The following is a 20715-nucleotide window of genomic DNA, read 5'->3' on the forward strand; positions in this document are numbered from 1 at the left end:
TTTTTTTTAATATATATATAAAACAATATCATTTGTGACAGCTGTATCTACTTGTCCATTTCATGTCAGACATTGATCAACTAGCATATGAAACCAGAATTCATTTGCTTCAGAATCCTACGTGTACCATACGTGAAGCAACATTGACCCAGTTTTGTGGGGTGAACAAGACTGGTGTATTGTCGCATTTCTTAACACCCATAATTGTGTGCAGACCCTTCAAATGTCATTTAAAATAGCATTATTATATCGCATATGGGGTGAATGGATTCTTGCTATTGAAACGTATATATTAAATATTGGTCCAGAGTCCTCTGATTTGGGAGAGTGGTTTCCCACCAAGTTAGCATCGCTCCCACATAATGGTGTGTCAGTTTATACTTTTAAGGCCTGATAGAAAAAAAAAAAAGACTTGTACATGTAGCTTGGAAAGCGGGTGCCTGGTTTCTATTGTTGTTTAGATAACATTAAGCTGCCACTGGCCCAGATTTGTCCAAGTCTGTGTCAGAGAGGTTTAGTGGTATGGGCTGATTGCCTGCAGACCTCAGGGTGTTCTTACTGCCACCAGATGTGTCTGTCCCAATGTTCTTCTCCCACCCCAGAGGTCCCTCAGGCTGACTCAGACGGCCCACACAGCCATAAGACTTACATACACCAGATAGTATATTAACACACCTCCCAGTGTTGGGACGTATACAATCAGGATTTGTACCCCTTCAGGATAGTTGGCAAGGTTTTCGCAGCCATCATTTCAAGGTACGTCCCATCATCATCGCGCCCTAGCATTGATCGTGAACAAAAACTTTGGAATTGGAAAAATGGACAGGCCTTATTGTTTAGTGTAGGTGTTGCAGGGCAGGCAGGTACCCATAGGGCACTTCAGAAGTTTGATAACGCTAACTTTGGTCAGTAATGGTCTATTTGTGCCTTAAAATGACACTTTTTCGTTAATATTTGGAAGGGCGTGATCATCAGGGTAATCATAGTATTCCTCTCATTAGTTTAACATAATACACAAATAGTGTAACTCTGAAATACGAAAGGCTCATTTTGATAATTGCAGCTCTCCGGATGGTGGCAATTTAAAATAAAGTGCCAAATTCAAAATCAGCCTGTCTTTTTTCAAAGTTACACTACTCACTGCATCCTTGTGTCAGTATCAGAATCTGGGGTTGCCTATAAATTAAGTTTTAAATACCATTTTATAATATTTCACAACTTGTTAATTTTTAGATTTGTGTCATATATGACCTTCAGAGCTCAGACTATAGCACATGTTCCTCACATCTCCAATGATGCTGCGTAGGCTAAAGTGTGGTTTATAATATGTGATTTTAGATCCAAATGCTGGTAGGGAGATCCAGTGTAACTTGTCATCTTTATCAGGACAAATCAGTTATTATCCATATAACACTTAACATGGCATCACCACAAATGAAGGTAGTCCTCTAGTAAAAACTGCAGTTGCTGAACTTTATTTTTGAATTGCTGTATAAATATATTATGGATTTGTTCCTACTGAAAAGCTGTTTGCCATCCTATGGCTATATCATCTTGTTGGTTAATAAGGGCTGCATGGTACAGGCTATTGTTTCTTCTTGGTTTGAAATATATGTACAATATTTGTTAAATGATTACAATGCAGCATTTTGATATTTGCATGTAAGTTTATTTTAAGTAGCCTTCATTTTGGAGGCTTCAAAATGGATGCCCCAGGATGGTGGCTGGAATCTTTGAATCAAAGTAACTGTGTGTAAAAAAATATTTTAGAGTGGCGTCTATATTCCCAAAACCTTGGTCTAACTTTTTCCTTTAATATACCAAAACTTGAAAGTGAGTAAGTATGTGGCTTGCCACAATCAGAATGTCAACTTATACCCTGTCAGTAAAGCATGTGTATGTGTGTATTAAATACTATCTCTGATGGTGGGTTATGATACATGTATTTTGGACAAAATTATGAAATTGTGATTATAGTTACTGCATGAAGATCTATTTGATTGGATTTGTCGTCCCGTTGGTCAGTTATTATATATTTTAGACAAAGTTATGAGATCTTGATCGTATCAAACTAAATGTATATCTATTGGTTTTAATTTGTCTTCCCTGTGGTGAGATATTATACTGTAGACAAAGTTATGACATCTGGAACATATCAGACTGCATATACATTCCAGTACATGTATATCTGTTTGTTTTGTCTAGTCTTTCTCATAGTTATTTATTGTGTTTAGACAAAATGCTGAATTGTGAGCATATAAAACTATATTTCATTTTTTTCTGAAAATTTCCTTGTTTAATTGACAAGGCACCCACATGTTTTTTTCCCTTACTACTAAGGTACTAGTGTATATACGCCACATATCACACACGCTCGTGTATCCTACATGTAGGTATGTACATATATTCTATAATTAGTCATCTTGTACAGCATATGGGGTATCATACATAACCACACAGTATTTCTATATTAAAAACAAAATGCTTGAGTGAGTGAGTGCTTGGGGTTTAACGTCGTACTCAACAATTTTTCAGTCATATGACGACGACAAAATGCTTGAGAAAAAAACTTGTTATAATTATATACCTCTATTCCACCCATACATTAACTAAGTTTAGTAATCTCACATGTGAGAATACATGTGTTGAATACTTTTGTTGTGTTTATATGTGTGTATATGCATTGCTATTCGTGTTATGTCTAATTTTACCACGGTATGTTTGAGCTGCTGATGAAGAGATATCATACATGCAACCATGCAACCCTCAGGGTCAAAGCATGTGATATCTCCCACACAAGACAAGCTGGTGAGAGCTTACGAGAGCTAAAATCTGCATCAATATGCGTACACATACCATTGAGCACAGTAATATGACCATCTGTCATGATACTGACATTGCAGCTTGATAGGGAAACTCGTCTCATTATCAACTCTCAGAGCACTGCTTTAATTGTGTGAGATTCATGTATACACATGCACGTGTACATGTTAAGGGCACTAGAAGTAACCAAGTAGATTGCAGGTGAAACATACATGTAGGGACAGTTTGGTGATTGATAAACTGCCAGACTAACTGTATATCTTTAAAATGCTAATTTTACCAGAATGTAAAATTTGTGTGTGCTGAATTCAATTTTGTTTTGTTGATGATTGAAATTATAGGATACATTATTGTAGGAAGTCTTTGTTTTTCTACAGTTGCATTATTTTTGTGTGTTCATTTCTTCACTTTTTTTCCTTATATATGAAAGCCAACTGCAGGTGTGGTTTAGTATTATGTAGCCACAGGTAAGTTTTTAGAGTTGAGACTTCAAAGGGATGAAAGGGATACAGAATCGATTCTGACTGGCTGATGTGAGAGATAGGCAATTCTAGGCTTTGCTGTGCCTAAGCTGAGTTTTAGGTATGGCAGATTTATTCGAACGTGATGTAAATAGCTGCAAAATAGCTGCAAAATTTAACCCAGGAAACCCTATATTCACTGTTAGCCAATCAGCATCGATTCTGTATTTGTTTCAGTTCAAAAATTCTTGTGTATAGTAAGTTATTAGAAATTGAGTGTTTGAAGTGAGAAGGGTGTATCATTACCCTATAGGATACAATTGTATCCACATTTTTGTGAAGATTTATTTATTTATTTGATTGGTGTTTTACGCTGTACTCAAGAATATTTCACTTATACGATGGCGACCAGCATTATGGTGGGAGGAAGCCGGGCAGAGGGAAACCCACGACCATCCGCAGGTTGTTGGCAGACCTTTCCACTTATGGCCGGAAAGGAAGCCAGCATGAGCTTCCTATAATAACTGACTCACAGCGACGGCATTGGTGAGAGACTCCTGGGTCATTACGCTGTTCTAGTGCGCTAACCAACTGAGCCACGGAGGCCCCCACTTTTATGAAGAACTGAAGACTTTAGCTTCACCATTCCAAGATATATGCCTTATAAAATGAATGAAGACATGAATCGTTTGGGTTTTGTGCCACGTTGGAACATTTATATTTTGGCGATGTCCCGGCGAAAACATAATGTAATTAGGAAACGTTATAGCTTTTATGACAGAAGAATGAAAATGGTAATTTTCTTTATATCAAGGGGTATACTCAGGCAGTTATTTTTCTTTTCACCTGTAGTGATCTATTTATATCAATATCCTACTTGTGAGTTGGGTGAGGGGTGAGGTGAATGCGACACCTGAAAAGTCACGGACATTAGGCGAGGGCATCAGTGTACAAGCACGTGTTTTTGCTTGAGTTAAGCTGTACACTAACAGACAGGTGTACATATAGCTGGTGTTAATGACATATCTATCGAGCTCTCGTCTGTATAATACCTGTATAAGTCTCTTACGATGTTTGCCAGCTGTATCAGTGATGTGTAATGTCACACCTGAGGTGTGATGTTTGACTAGCCGAGTCTGTAAAACAGCAGGTGGAAATTTGACTGAATACCCACTTGAATCAGTTTCAAACTGCTCAGCCCAGGGACTATATTACGCACATACCACACATATCAACGGTGATATGAGTAAAGGCAGCTTACATCACTTCTGTCAGCCGTGAGTCATGATCAGCTGGATACACAGATATGGCGTAAGAACAAATAATTCTGTTTCACGTAGTATCTGGTGATGACTTTATCTTTTTGTACCTATCACATAATTTTATCTTAACATAAACCGTTCAGTTTATCCTTCTGTGCAGTGAGACCTGTAGGCGTATGTTTGTAATAATCTGATCTGATCTGTGCATATATTTGTGATTACTGTATTTCACATAAGGTTTAGTATCTTTTAGGTGACACATTTTGCTTGGAGTTTTTTTGTGAAGTTTGAGTAATTTATTATCCAGTTTCTCTTTTCTTAAAAAACAAAAATTACATGTAAGTGTTGACATCAAAAGTATCAATTTATTTAAAGGAGAAAAAAATTTAAATATCAATCAAATAACAGTGAAATGATTATGCATTTCCTGGCTTGATGATTGGGAAACCGGAATGTTGGACGACGTAGTTTCCGAGTTTACACGAACAAGCCAGCAGTTTTAACGACTTGCATTGGCTAAGAAGCAACACACCCCCAGCATAAATTACAGGATGTTAAAGATGGAGGAGGCTTTGGCGTATTCAGGCTTTACGTGTATGGCGAGGAAAAATCGCGAAATTATGCAGCAGGTACCATCAGATAGCAAAAAATGTGATCTTTTCAGCCTATAGTGTCTTGTTTTTAAGTTTTCTTCTCCTTTAAAGACCTTTATGTGTTTCTGAAATATCTTTGTTGCTTACTAAACCTTAGGTGAAATACTATAATTTGAAACTGTGGAAGCTTGCATGGAACATGGTAGACAGTGTATTAAAGAGGGGAATATATCGTGTTGATGATAACACTGTAATATGACCTGCACTTTAAATCTCAGTGCTCTAAATCGTAAATACCGGGGTTTTTTTTGGTTCATCGAGCAATTCATAACGCAAGTTAATAATAGTCTTAACAGAGAATTGATGGTATTTATAATTGTTAAATAAAATGTTCCGTCGTGATTGTGATAATTTTGTTGTGATCATGATATCAAAAATGCATTAGGAGTTGATAGCGGAGTTGTTCGGTTCAAAACCATTAAGCAAATTGATTGATACAATCATCTATGCAAGCGGGTGATTTGTTCAAGATGCCGATTTACATCGATAATGCCTTCATAAATAATTTTGCCCATCAGAAAGAAATCAGTGAGAGCCATGGGAAAAAAAAAAGGAAACAAAAAGAGAATGTGTATGAAGGATGGTGTCAATTAAGACTATTCTAATGTGTGAACTTTTATTAATGTGTGTGTGTGTGTGGTGTGCTAAGTTATGAGGGAATGTGTCTGGTAGAGACCTGATGCTCCATACTGATGAGCGAGCTGGCTCATACCTCTGATGTACAATTAACAGGCTGCGTGAGCTGGCACAGCCTCAGGGGATTAGTAGGCTAATCCAGAGATCAAATAGACACAGCAGATCAGCAGAGAAATATGATTGATAGTCTGGTCTGGTGTTACCTAGTGTATATCCATTGCTATGTTGTTAACTCTTGTATTGCAAAGAAAATAAACATACCTTGGCAACTGGGTTTTAATTATTTTCTTTTGCAAAGTCAATTTGTAGAAGTAATATATAAGATTCTACATTGAACAGGTGATTCCCAAAATGTCTCTGGAAGTTTATTTACTCTGACATTTTGCCCATGGCCAAATTATTTAGTTTATCTAATTGTATGAGTTTTAGTGATCTTAGAAAGGTGTGTTGAGGTTTGTGTAGAGGCTAGGATATCTGTCATCCTAATGGGAAAATGTAAGCTTCAGTACCAACAGTAGTATTTTATGACTTTTATTTACTTAAAAAAAAACCACACTTTTTGGACGAACTGTTTGCCTGATAAGCAAATACAGTTCATGTATGCATTCCCAAAAGAGCAGAACTGAAGGATTACCGGTACAGTCAGTCTCATTGTTAACTTTAATTTATCTTCTATATCTTAGAAGCATGGACGTCTTTTTTTTTTTTTTTTTTTTTTTTTTCTAGTCGACACAGTTCATGCACATGTATAGATCTACCGTATACATGTAGGTATTACTAGAGTTTTTCACCCGAATTCTTTTGAAATGATTTTGAGCTCAGAATAATATACTTATCGGTGTGGTCAGTGTAAAGCCGCTGTGAAGCCTGTGAGTGGGGGAAGTGCACACATGTGATTGAACTGATTGTCCTTCTTCATTCAGCCCCACACCATGGGGTTAGGCCTTAGTGTGGCTGGGGTGGGTTGGTGAGGCGGTGATTTCTATGGACTCCTACACTCTACACACAGTGAGTCACTACAGGGCATTGTTGTTTCTGGCACAGGATAGCCCTTTCTAAAACTATTTATGTGACATTTCTGTATCCCCTAGCCCCAATGCAAAGGCAAATTCCTAAGGTCTTTTTCTCATGGCTGCAGCCAGATTATCTTCTCCCTGATAGAAGAAATAAACTTTTATCTCAGCTAAATCAGCTGTGTTCATTCGCCCTCCTCTTGCACCAGTGACTGACTATTAACCCGGTTTTGTAGCCATTCTCGGCACATTAGCCTGCTGCCTGTATATAATCTGTTCAGCACATGATAAGGAAGCTGTTTAACTTACTAGAGGGGCTGGAATATCATTTGTATACCAAAAGGTGCATTATCCTTTATACAAGTAATCATAACTCTTGAGGGTAGGGAGTTAAGATTACAGCTGCTCTCAAACCTCTCCCACAAGGCAGAATGTTGAGGGTTGATCATTAAATACCCTGAAGAACAGGTACCCATGCACGTATGGCACTTAACTGTTATGACCACATTGTGAGGAGGCTGATATATAATGGATATTAACGCCTCTTCAGAGGTAATGTTGTGGACTTTATCTGCGGTCAGGCTTGACCTATGTTGCTCTACTGTCAATTTTATACTGATTTTTGTATACTCCATAAATCGCCAGAAGACATTGTAAAAATATACGATCACCTTTACCTCTCAAACTTTACCTGTCAAGCCCTCCTGAAAACTATATACATGCTCGTGAACCAGTTGTGTTGACCGTAGAGTTCCTGTACGCTTACAGTATTTCAAATAGTAACCTTAATAGTTAGTTTGGAAAGATTACTGAAGTTACACCTCAGTGACTGGACTTTGGGTCATGAGCAGTCAGGTGTTCTACAAATGAACTGACAGTTTTGTGTTCATTCTTTAAAGTAATGCTGGGAAATTAAATCCTGACAGTTCAATGAAAATCTTGTCTTGCAGTGGTTTCAAAATCTAGTCATTTTGTAAAATACATTTTTAAAATTTATTTGTCTATTTTTTTGGTCATTTTTTGGATTATTAACTTCTATGATAATTGTTCGGTGTAAACAAGCACACAACCTTGGCACACTGCTGCAACATCTACCATTTGAATGTAGATGCTCACATTATTTGAGCACTGGATCTGCAGTGGTTGATTGCATATATAAGTACAGGTGGTGTGTCTGTTAAGTCAACATGCTCTCTCAGACACAACTGACTTGCTGTCTCTCACATGCTGACCCAGACTGTCACTATGCCCTATACTAAGGTTTGAGGGACCATGGTGGTCATATGAACTGGATAATAGAAGTGCTGTCCTGTATTGATTCAGTTCTGACCAGGACCCTACATGTATATAGTATGGTACTGTGGGGGGTGAGGACATATGAACAGGTGAAAACTGCAGGTAAAGTACAGGTATATGTAATCATATTTATCTATTTGTCAGGTAGATCACAGGATTTTAACATGTATTTACTCAGTGGTATCCTAGTTAGAGATATTATATTATAGCTACATATACTGTACACATATACATATGGTATCATTTTAAGTTTGTGGCAATTGATTACCCCTCTGCAGTCACCCTCCCATTTACAAGCAGGTGTACATGTATATGTACCCTTGATCAGTTGTCAGCATGACAGTATGAGTTTGAACTGTGTCTAGTATACATGTACAGACAAGAAAAAACAAGAAAACTTTCGAAGAACGAACTAATCAAACTTCACAAAAAACTCTTAAGCCCCACAATAAAGTGGATGAATGAGTCAGGATCAAGCAAAATGTGTCAGTTAAAAATGCTAAACTTTAAGTGAAACACAGTACATATATATATATCATTCATGTATGTGAATGAATGTATGAATGATTATGGTTCATGTATGTGAAGCTAAATGCTTGATTACAGCACAACTGCTGGCAGTTGTCAGCAGAATTAAGCCCTTGATTCCAAATTTGTATACTGCACATACATGGTAATAATTCCCATTTTGTCAAATAGCTCAAAGTAAAATTACTCAGGAAAGATTATTGAAGCTATTTAGATGAATTTCTGTTTACATGTACAAGTACACAAATTATATTCATATTGCGGTAGCTCCATATTGATCACACTTCACAAAAAAGCATTGATTCATAAGTAGAGTGTTTTTCTTTGTGAAAGATAAATTTTCTGAAGCTGTCCACGTAATCTGAAGAAATATGATGCTTTGGTACAAGTATAACTACGTGTACTTTAGTTAAGTGAGTTATCTGTAATATAGTTTAGTCTGCTGTCCATATGCAGGATTTTTTTGTTATCGTAGTGAGTTATCACAAACACTTCCGTATAGCCTTGTAGTGTGTCAAATATATGTCCAAGCTAGTGCATGTATACAATATATATGTTCATTTGTAACTGTCGTAAATTGAAACCACAAATCAAACACCGCATTGTGAGCCATCGTGTAACAGCTATACATGTAATAATGCCTGGTTGCTTGTTGTAGTGTCTGGTTGCTTGTTGTAGTGTCTGCCATATTTATCCCTGCAGATTATAAGTGTATACACGATGTAAAGTTTGATTTGTAATCTGTCAACTGGGCGTGCACATTCATGCCCATGAGAGTGTCTAAAGCCGTGCTGCAGAGTTGACGTGTGCTACTGTAATTCCTCAACCTTGTCGCGGGTTTGCAAGGTGTTTATTCGAGCATATTCTGAAGGCATTATTCTGTGTTGATGGGTAAAATTGTACTTTTTGTGAATCCCTGTAACTGGCCAGTCCAACCAATGTAATTTTGTCTCCAGAATCAAATTAAAAATGTGCCTAAATTGATTTGAAAGTTGATCTTTCATATGCGAAAAGGTTGAGGAATGAGGGTAATTAAATATTTAAAGATGCTGTACAAGAGAGTTTTGATACAACATCCATATTCACTAATCAAATCTTTTGTATTGACCAGGAATAGCTTAAATTATTGCCCTTCTGTAAATGCAAGATTCATACTTGTGCTATTTATGGTATTAGAACTATTTAAAAGTGTGAGAAATCTATAGGACATTCTTTGTGAATTTTAGGAACTTTATTACAGATTTTGAATGTTAATATGTATAGAGACACTTGGCTGATATTTTATGAAAGGTAATGTTTGATTGGATCTGACCTGATTGATTATAATCTCTGATTTAGCCTCTTAAGTATACAATCTACTGGTACATAAGTAACTATTTACATGTAGGTAGATTTGAATACATAAATCTGAATACATAAGTTTTCAGTATGTTAGTGATGATTGATACAGATTTCATGCATGGTACTGTATACATAAATATGTCCAGTTTTAACTGTTCAAGCATATACATGTACCACAGGCTAATGTGCGCTTCACATTTCAGGTCCATATTACTGATATATATGGCAAAGTGTACCTAACCATTGCATAGGTTCATTAATTATCTAGGATGGGACAAAATATTACGCTTTTTATTGGACAACAATGGTCACGTGGAGTACAGATATATTCTTGAATCCTGCAGGAGGCGTCAAACATGTCTGCTGAGTAGGTTATCTCCCGTTGTTGGGTTGTGAATGCAATGAAGCGATTCACCTATACTTATTCTGCACTCAGTTGATGGGTCTTTGTAGGATAAATTCGTTGCATGGTTACTCGATTGATAAGATATGCAAATATATGGTGTGAGTATTCAGTATATTGGGGGAGGTGTAATATGGGGATTATTGACACCATATGCGTATCCTGTCACTGAGTAACCATGCAAATATTTGTATAATACATATGCTTCAGGTTTGAGATGTGGTTTGTTTATTTATTTAATTGATTGTTGTTTTACACCATACTCAAGAATATTTCACTTATAAGACGGCGGCCAGCATTATGGTGGGAGGTGGGCAGAGCTCTGGGAAACCCACGACCATCCACAGGTTTTTGCCAGACCTTCCCCCATACAGCCAGAGAGGAAGCCAGCATGAGCTAGACTTGAACTCAAAGCGACCGCATTAGTGAGAGGGTTCTGGGTCATTATGCTGCACTGGTGCGCTAACGGACTGAGCCACGGAGGCCCCTAGGGATGGTTTGTGGCCAGTTGTAACTATACGTTTAGTCCCATGTGTCCATGTACATGTATATACATACCGCGTGTATTATAAATTAAAGTACATGTGTACCCACTGGGTGAATGTGTGCTACCAGTCGGGTATAGATGCACCTGTACATGTGATGTATAGGACCCATAATGAATGATAACATGAGATAACATGTGGGCTAAGTTATTATGTGTGTATAAGATTAACCAGTCTGGTTGTTAAGCAAGCCTCCAGGAATCATAATGTCAACAAACACAACTACCGGATATATGTTTTAAGGGGAAATTAACTTCTTGACTTAAGCTGTAACCGAACCAGCAAGAGCCTGCACGGCCTTGGTGACTAGGAATGGATGAGTATGCAGCAGTCTGGAATAAAGGAGATGCTTGTTATCAAAGAGTTACCTCATTCAGCTTTCATTGTGTAGACAGCAGATTCAAATGAGACCGTGCATTTTTTTTAGGTACCAGTGCGTTGAATGTACTCGGCCATAGGAAGGAGATTTTATACTTTGGGTGCTCCACCAAAGGGAAAAAAATCCTTGAGCATATCGCCTTCAACACTCGTCAAGTAAATTAAGTCACGAATAATGTTGTGTAGCTGTATGGAGATGATTGGGGGCACTTCTTACATGTAGGTGCATGATTCCCCAGAGAACTCTCAGAAAGCTTTACGACAAATTTTATATGTCATGTGCTTACCCTGAAAGCTGATATATGCATATACATGTATATACTACCTAAAAGCCAAGTGTCAGCCAAGACCTTGCTCACCTGTCAACAGGGCTTCTAAAGCACTTCATGAAACTAACCTTAACATTTTTATATGCACCAATAATGGCATGAATGATGGTGTTGAGAGCGGAATTTACTACATGTACATGTAGGTCTATTGTTCTTAAGGTATGATAGTCAATAATGCCAGTCTGTTTAAGTGCTGACCAGAACAGGTGAAGATTGAGGCTGGAATAAGGACATCCACACTGTAATGTCACTGAGACAAGTCCCCAGTCCAGAGAAACATGGTTTCAGGCTATTGATTGGGTGCTTAAAGAGCCCGGACCATCTGTGAAGCTATAACTGTGCAGGTAATTTCGCAGCATTCAATCAACATTAATCGAATATCTTGATTACTCTGTCGTATCTTTCGGCCATCTCAAGTGGAAGAGTTCTACCTCATTTTGTAGCCCTTATTGCTCACGGACATTCCAATATTGGTTTGTAGCTGGCAGCATTGTTTGTAAAGTTAAGTTGCTAGTTTGGACGCTTGCTCTGGGAAATGCTGTGTGTTCAACACTTCTTTGGTGAAGTGGCACTGAGACTCTTGCTGTTTAGGTTATCCTAGTGATTGTCAAAGAGTACAGTTATACTTGAATAGGGAACCCAGTGCGGCCAAGGCGCTTCATGACCTTATATTCTACAGCATCCCCAATAAACTAGAACATGTTGTTGGCACTTTGAGGTTTTCTTAATGTCATTCTGGAGGATTGCAATTGCAGAATGCTTCTAGCCATGAAAAAGGGGCTCCATGTACCTGGTGCACGACTCGATAGCATTCAGAATTGGAATTCTGTTCACCTGAGCTGTGTTGATTGATGTTGACATTCCCAACAGTGGATAATTCTGAAATCTCAATCAGCACATATGTGCAGTGGTTGCAAATCAGTTCGGCACTAGCCATTCCGTTATTGACTTGGTGAACAGATTGGAAGCAGTTTGTGCTTGATGTATATCTGGACTCGACAAGATATTCACTTGAGGAATCTCTGAGAAGCTCACAGTTCAAAAGGAATCAAGTTTTGGGGCTCTTTTTGAAGATGCTTTCATTTTTTTCCCCAAAGAATGGATTTTTATCCTGGCAACTGAATTAATAACAATCTCTTGAGCATGTTACCTGAGCGTGTTATCAGAGGAGAACATCTAATTCTTGATTACCAGTAACCCAATAGCAGCAAGGAAAATGCCGAAACTTTCGTAAGGCAGTGTTTTGAATATCGAAGAAGTTGTGAACTTAAAGAAGGAAACTAGGTCGTTGAATATTTGACACCAGAAGTAAGTTGACTGTATAATTGAGTAGGAAGTGGATTACTTTGTCAGCAGTGTCCTTGAAGGTATTGTTTCTGGATGGATTGTGTGGAATTGTGAGCATCACAGTTAAGTGATGCTGGCTGTATATGGTTGGATTGTGGTGAAATAGACTAGCTGACAGTTATAGAGTATTCCAGTCTTCTCCTTCCAAAACTTTCTACCTTTATAGTGAATCACACACCTGGTGTAGAGTGGGTCACATATCATTCCTGGGGACTGGAATGTGTTACATGTACACTACAGACATATTCGTTCCCAGCCTCATGAATCCTGTATGACCACCTTAAGGCAAGTGGTTGTGCTCATGCAGACACATGGGGTTTGGCCAGATGGGAGAATGCCGGTTATGTGAACATTAAACTCACAGCTCTCTCTGATATATAAACCATTGTTTACTTTACTCACCTACATCCATGTACAGTAGGAAGTGAATGGATTACTTTGGTAACTCTCAGCCAAAAGCCTCTGTGAGTATTATTATACATACAGTCATGTTTTTATAGTAGACTAAATATATTAACTATGTCGATTTCGTAATGTGCGTGTACAACCTGGGGATGGCCGTGGGTTTTCCCCACCATAATGCTGGACTCCATCGTATGACGTTAACACCAATGAAATAAATAAATACAAAATCTGCATGTATATTTGTAAGTTCTGAATTACTCGATCTTGCAGGTTTTGCATACTGATCATTATAATGATATTAGTATTTGATATCAGATTTATTGTTATGGGTTGTGAAGTTAAGAGTTGATTACAACATGGCACTTCCTACAAGGATTTGCATACAGAGATCTAGGTGTTATACAAACTGTATAATACTAAAGTATTAGAGTTATTAGAGTAGAAGTAGGCATATAGGCATACATGCATACATACCCTCATTGCTGTTACCTGTGTATATATATATATATATATATATATATATACAGCTGGAGATAGGTCATTAATATTAAACATGACTATTGTCACCTTAATGCTGAGGGAATCAGTATATGCATAAACATAGCATATTCAAGTTCAAAGCCAGCTAAATTACTGATGAAAACCTTTTTCTGCAAATACCCCAATTCCTCAACATTTTCACATATGAAAGAAGAACTTTCAGTGCAATGTTTTTAGTGCATGTTTTTAATTTGATTTTGGAGACAAAACTACATTGGTTGCATTAGCTTCAGGGCTTCATGAAAAGTGTATTTTTATCAGTCTGCACAAAAAAATGTTCTCAGAAATGGCTTGAATAAACACCTTGCAAACATGTGAAAAGGTCGAAGTATTACAGTACATGATGATATGTACCACCAAGAAAAAATGTAACCTGCGAATATGTTCCCATGACTAAGCCTTTTTTTTATTGCCTAATGCTGTTGTTTTGCGAGACGAATAAATTTTTTCTTTTTTTCTTGGGAAGAGTGTGGAGTTTTGAAATAAGATTTGCCCCACCTTGGAACTGAATATTACATACACTCTTGGCCATGATGTTTCTCTCGAATTTCTGATCATACCTGTGAGACTTCTGAATGCCGTGTACTACTCATGGCACAGTATGGAACACTCTAATTGGTATTTGTGATATATCGAACTGAACATTTTGTGAACAGTTTATCGGTTACCTTAACATTAAAGCTCACAGTACAATGATGGTCATGCAGTTTTATTGTTGAAGAAACCACATTTGAAATTAGTGTGAGTTCAGAAACAAAAACAACTTTTGAAATAAAATTTACCATATTTGAATGCATTCCACTTTTTGAAATAAAATTAAATCATTTTTTAAATATGCCTGCTGAATAAAAGATGAATTTATTTCAAAAGTGACATCTTATTTCAAAAATAGTTTTTTTGACGTATTAAAGATGAAAGAATGAAGTCAGCATGTCTACATACTTCACTTGATCCACTGGCACAAACACTACATAGAAGGGTTCAAAAGGTATAAACTGTTACCTGATTATTAAAATACTATACCTGTCCAATTTTGTTAATGTAAACTGCCTTTGAAATTTTCTCGAGTCATCTCATGCATGTATGCTCATCTTTTCTAAGACAACAGGTGGCCCTGCCAATAATTGGGGCTAAGGTGAGCTTGCAAATAGTTGTGGTGAGGTGGGTTAACCAGTTTCTGTGCTGGTGGTTTAATTGTCAAGTGCATGGTCATTTGGTTAGGTGATTCATCATAACCATCATTGTGTCAAATTTCTCTTCTGTGGTACAGAGTTTGGTTGTTGTGTTTTGTCTTTTTTTTTTGTCTGGAGAAAGGTTATTCTTGTCATTAAACAAGTTGTCAGTTTCTTACATCCACCAAACATTTTGCTGATCCATTCATCTGATATCATTAGGGTGATGATGGTAAAAAGTGTTCTAAATGGCGAAGAACATTTAGTACCAGCGAATTTTGTTTATTTCAAACCACTGTATTTTACCTAAAGTATGGTCTGTTAATATACAATGTCAGAAGCAAATAAAGACATTAAAATGATGAAACACTTCATGTTTAGCAAGTAAGTTGTCAATCTAAACACAAAAATATTCAATAAGTGAGTCCTATAAAAGTGGAGGAAAATTTGAAACAATGTGTCATTTGAAAAGTGCTAAATTTAGTCAATACACACTATGTTTCTAGAGCCTTAGGCTGTAATTTAATTTACGTTACATCTTCCTATATATACACAAATAGTCATTGATGACGAAAATCTGTTAAATTTGTTCATCATTGATATCTACTTGTTAAATGTTTCCATGGAAAGATGGCATACAGTTTCATTCATAATTAGTAAAGACAGTGAATAGAGTGCAGCAGGTACTTGCATTGTATCTGTATTTTTGTATTACACACCATTGCCTTGCTTTGGTGTGATCTGCATACTAATCAGACTGCTTTATAGCCAAGGGGAGTTTGTCTACCATTCCAGTTACAGGTGGAAGTTGTCTTGTGCATTTAATTGGTCTGGCATGAAGTGGTGGGAATGTGACTTTGGTCTGACAAGCCTTACCGAGTCCATTCACAGTCCGCTCGCAGTCTGCGGCTCACCTGCCCTCATTTATCATAATGTGATGAGTTCATTCTCAAGACCAGGCTTACGAGTCCTCTTCATTTCCTCTGTGGACTAATGTGTATGCTGGTAATGAAAGCTGTATCAGTATTAATCAGCGGGTAATATGCCCTCCCCACCCCACCCCCTCAGACGCAGTGTGTACCCAGCAGGCAACTGGCTCAGGCAATCTAACTGCCAGCAGCTATTCTGTGATGTACAATGTTATTATATGTTATTTTATTAAGAAGGTGAATGTTATAGATACTCACGTACATGATGAATGAAGGGATGACCACACCTCATGTTGCCCACCCATAAGGCTTGAGTGGTTGGGGAGGGGGGACTTAACGAATGATGAGCATCTGTCCTAGCCTATCTGTCCAACACCTGCTACATGCATGGTAAAATAAAATATTGAAAATATTGAATTCATATTAGTTTTAGTAGTAGATTGATACTCGCAGCATGTAGACAGTACTTTGTTATTATTATTTGATGAAGGAATAATATACTACTTTTCTACGTTAATAATATTTTTAACTTTATTGTGTGTAATCATCTCTACATGTATGTATTGGCACTTTCCAATCAAATTTTTCATTTGAGCCAAGCATCTTGTTACCATAATGTGGTTGATGACTTCTGGTAATCATGATGAGTGTTGATGACATTTTAATACCATGACGGGCATTTGATGACATTCTGTTACCATGATGGGTAGCTGATGGTATTTTGATACCATGATGGGTGTTTGACATTTTGCTGCCATGATGAGTGGTATATCGTATCTTGTTACTATGATGAGTAGTTACTGGCAACTACTAGTACATACCATGATGGGTGTTTGATGGCATCTTGATACCATGATGGGTGTTTGATGACATCCTGTTACCATCTTGAGTGGTTCATGATATTTTGTTACCATCATAAATGGTTGATGGCAAATTGTTACTATCATGAGTGGTTGAGACATCTTGTTTCATGTTTTTGGAAAAACCGTCCATATCATGATTTTGAACATGCTGCACTTGCATGTGTTACCATGATGAACATCTGGTATTTTTGTTACCATGACTGATGATTGATGGCACAGAGTTACCTGTACCATAATGAAGAGCTGATGGTATAATATGTGTTACCACTCATGATGGAAAGCTTGTGGTAGTTTATACAGTGTATATTGGCTTTATGATGCATACATGAACATGACTTTTTGGTGACAGAGAGTTAACATGATGATGATCTGATGGTACAGTATAGTGTTATCATTCAGGATAAAAAGTTTATATGGCATGCGGTGTACTGGTATCATCACGAACACCTAATTCCCAGTGCTCTGCTTCATGAACAGCTGATGGTAAATCGTTGTCATGGTAAACAAATGGCGTGACTTATTCCTGGCTTGATGATGAAGTGCTGATGTGCTGCAGTGATAACAGAGTGATGAAATCATGACATCCTCTTTTTTTTGACAACTGACTAATTGCCTCTCGAAGCTGTTTGAGAGATGAAATTTAAACTTGCTTCACTGTCAATTAAGTCGCCTATGCACATGTGCAATGTATTGTTATGTCCACAGCACTATTAAGATATTCTTTGATGTCAAATTTTTTTGCTAATCAAATGGGCTAGAGGTACACCGTCCACACATGTAGTACATCCACATTATGTTCACACATTAAGAAATTCAGTACTGTAATTCTTCAACTTTTTCGCATGTTTGCAAGGTGTTTTATAATTCAAGCATTTTCTGAAGGCATTATTCTGTTTAGACTGATAAACTTACACTTTTTGAGAAGCCCTGAAATTTGCCAATCCATTCAATGTAGTTTTGTATGCAGAATCGTATTATAATGTTTCTAAATTCCACTGAAAGATGCTCTTTCATATGCGAAAAGGCTAAGGAATTAGGGTACATGTTTATCTACTACACACATTTAGTTGCACAAGTCTGTTACTATGGTATTTGTATGAAATACTCTGTCATCTTAAACTGTTGCAAGGGTATACATGGACATGCGCTTATTACACTGTACACGTCAGCAAACCAAGTTATCATCACCGACAGGTAAAAAAGAAAAAACACACTGAACATTAAGAAAACAAATAATTAGATACAAAGTTTAACAACAGACATATATCCTTGTCCAAGTATCCAGGATATTATGCTCACCTCTGTGAAGGTTCTTGCATCTCTTTGCAAAGTTGAATCACTGGATATATGGATTTCTACACTGTGATTAAAGCTAGTATTAAACCATCATTCTGTTTTTATTTATTTACTGGATTGGTGTTTATCGCAGCATTTGTCGTTCATCGAAATTTCCACTTACACGACTGCAGTCAGGTTTATGGATGGAAGAAAGTGGAGTGCCCCGATGTACATGTATGCTAGTCAGCTGACAAACCCCCTGACTTAAAGCTTCAGCTACAGCAGCCATTATTCTGTAGAATATAACTTGTACCTTAATTACAACAAATTCAAATCCATTGCATTTTACGTTGAGCTACATTACCTTCTGAAGAAAACACTTACAAGCTGAAGTATAAATCCTTAGCAGTGACGATTTCATCTTATTTGCAGTTTTACAGTAGCTCTGTTACCTCTAGGGCTTTCCAGGCTTTCAGGTAAATTAGGATAGGAAGTGGTTGGACAGGTATATGATCGGTTGGCAAGTTTTACAGTCAGATAATCGTGTTGTGAGAGGCCTAACCGTGTTTCTGGCTGGGTTTGATTGCAGCTGAAGCAGTTAGTGGTCAGCGGAGAGTTGCCATGCTCCAAAGAGGAAGCAGCCACATTGGCAGGAATCCAGCTGCATGTTGACGAGACATGGCCAGACGAGGAGAACACCAGCACGCCCGACGACATGGCTCAGCAGCAGGACAGCGACGGACAACTCACGGATAACGTCAAGTACCTCAGCGAAAAACAGGAGAACCTCAAGCGCAAAAAGGAGCTCATACGTACCAACCGCGCCAAGAAACTGTCGAGCAGCCGTCTAGGGAGGCGTGGGAAGCTGGTGAAACACCTGACATGTGTCAGTGACCATGAGCCAGAGCTTGTGACTGAAGTGGACTTGAAACTTTACCTACCTCCAGAGTACACGACGTCAAGGAAGATACGTGAACTAATAGAGGTAAGTCCATCACTACACATGCACTTGCTGATTGGAGCTTCTGCGGTGGACTACGTTCAACATTTGATAGTATTGTTCTAGTTCTCCTGTCTCCATATCCCGTGTGTGTGAGTAAATGCACATAAATGCCTTATTGACAGATAAATATTTAAATACATGTATGTTGTAAATCACCTATAATTTCATGGAATGTTTGACAACCACTGATCACTTGGTGTACAACGTTGGTGAAAAATTATTTGAAATTTTATGTGAATGACAACTTTCCTTTACATTTGGCATGACGTTTTTCACCAACTATTCACCCAGCTGTACTACTGGTCTTGCATTTATCGTAATGCAGATGTTTAAGAAACATATTAAAGAATTAACTTTTTAAGTGCTTTAAAAGCCAAACTGACAACAGCCGTCTAGGGAGGCGCGGGAAGCTGGTGAAACACCTGACATGATATATGTGGGTCCAGGTCTTACACCATTACAACATGAAAAAAATCTGATGTTATAGGTGATTTACTCTACATGAACATGACCAATGTGCTTTACTGCTTCTGAAGCTTACTAACAAAACCTTTAGCCCGCTGTCTGTGGTAGCAGTAACATGCAGATATCTGTACATATATACGTTTATAGGTGCATGGAATGTGATAATATCTAATATTTACTGATTGACAAGCGTTCCGACTGATGGAAACCTCGTCTCGTCGTTTCTGAATACAGCATTACCATGTGCCCTTGTGTTTGCATGTACTCATCTATAACCAGAAAAGATCAAAATATATCTAGAATGAGGCATAGTGTATGACTGTGCACTTGTGAAATTTCGTGTATATATTTCATACTCATATTCATACTTATTATCCATAATAGTATCAGTAGGATTGTTATGCAACTTAAGAGACACCGCTATGAAGTGGCTGAAATAATGTTGAATGTAGGGGTTGAACAAGAAGGATGGAATCATTTTGGCAGTATCTTATTTCTTATTTCACTTTATAATCTCTCAGTATTAATACAAAGAACAAAGTACATGGAAATGTCATTTTTGTCACACAGCAGTTTACTGTATCATTCTTTATAGCTTCCAGTTCTCAATAGAGGGTTGTATGTGACATCATTACTCAGAACAATAGCCAGTCAGCCATATTGGAGTCCTTTTAACTTGGGCTGGCATGGCCACAGTACTCCAATATGGCGGCCAGAAGTGGGTCATGAAACTCCTCTATAGAGGACAACTGGTGTCAAAAATTATTTATTTATATGCCTACGTATTGTTCATGGATTCATAATTATGATGATTGTAATACATGTACATGTAGCTTGTAATTTAAAGCTGATATGAGTGGATGCTGCAATGTAGAATTGGTCTTTATGCTATTTGCTGTTTATGAAGATACATACACATGTGGTTTTATCATGGAAAGTTTCCATGTAACTCACATTTAACTTATCAACCATTATGAAGTATGGATATTAGTACTGATTTATTATTTTAATAACATTTTATTATTTTCTTTGTTTTCTTATGTAC

The 20715-nt window shown here is 37.5% G+C and overlaps 1 protein-coding gene across 1 annotated transcript in view; it reads left to right on the forward strand.

Moving 5' to 3' along the window:
* The window catches only part of LOC135467417 (uncharacterized), a 224329-nt gene that overhangs the window by 171083 nt on the left and 32531 nt on the right, over window positions 1-20715 (forward strand). Inside the window, exon 11 of the mRNA XM_064745189.1 lies at window positions 18792-19187. Within this exon, the coding sequence (XP_064601259.1) occupies window positions 18792-19187 (396 nt within the window). The remainder of the gene's footprint in view (window positions 1-18791; window positions 19188-20715) is intronic.

Source organism: Liolophura sinensis, chromosome 6, assembly GCF_032854445.1.
Source record: "Liolophura sinensis isolate JHLJ2023 chromosome 6, CUHK_Ljap_v2, whole genome shotgun sequence".
Taxonomy (NCBI): Eukaryota; Metazoa; Mollusca; class Polyplacophora; order Chitonida; family Chitonidae; genus Liolophura; species Liolophura sinensis.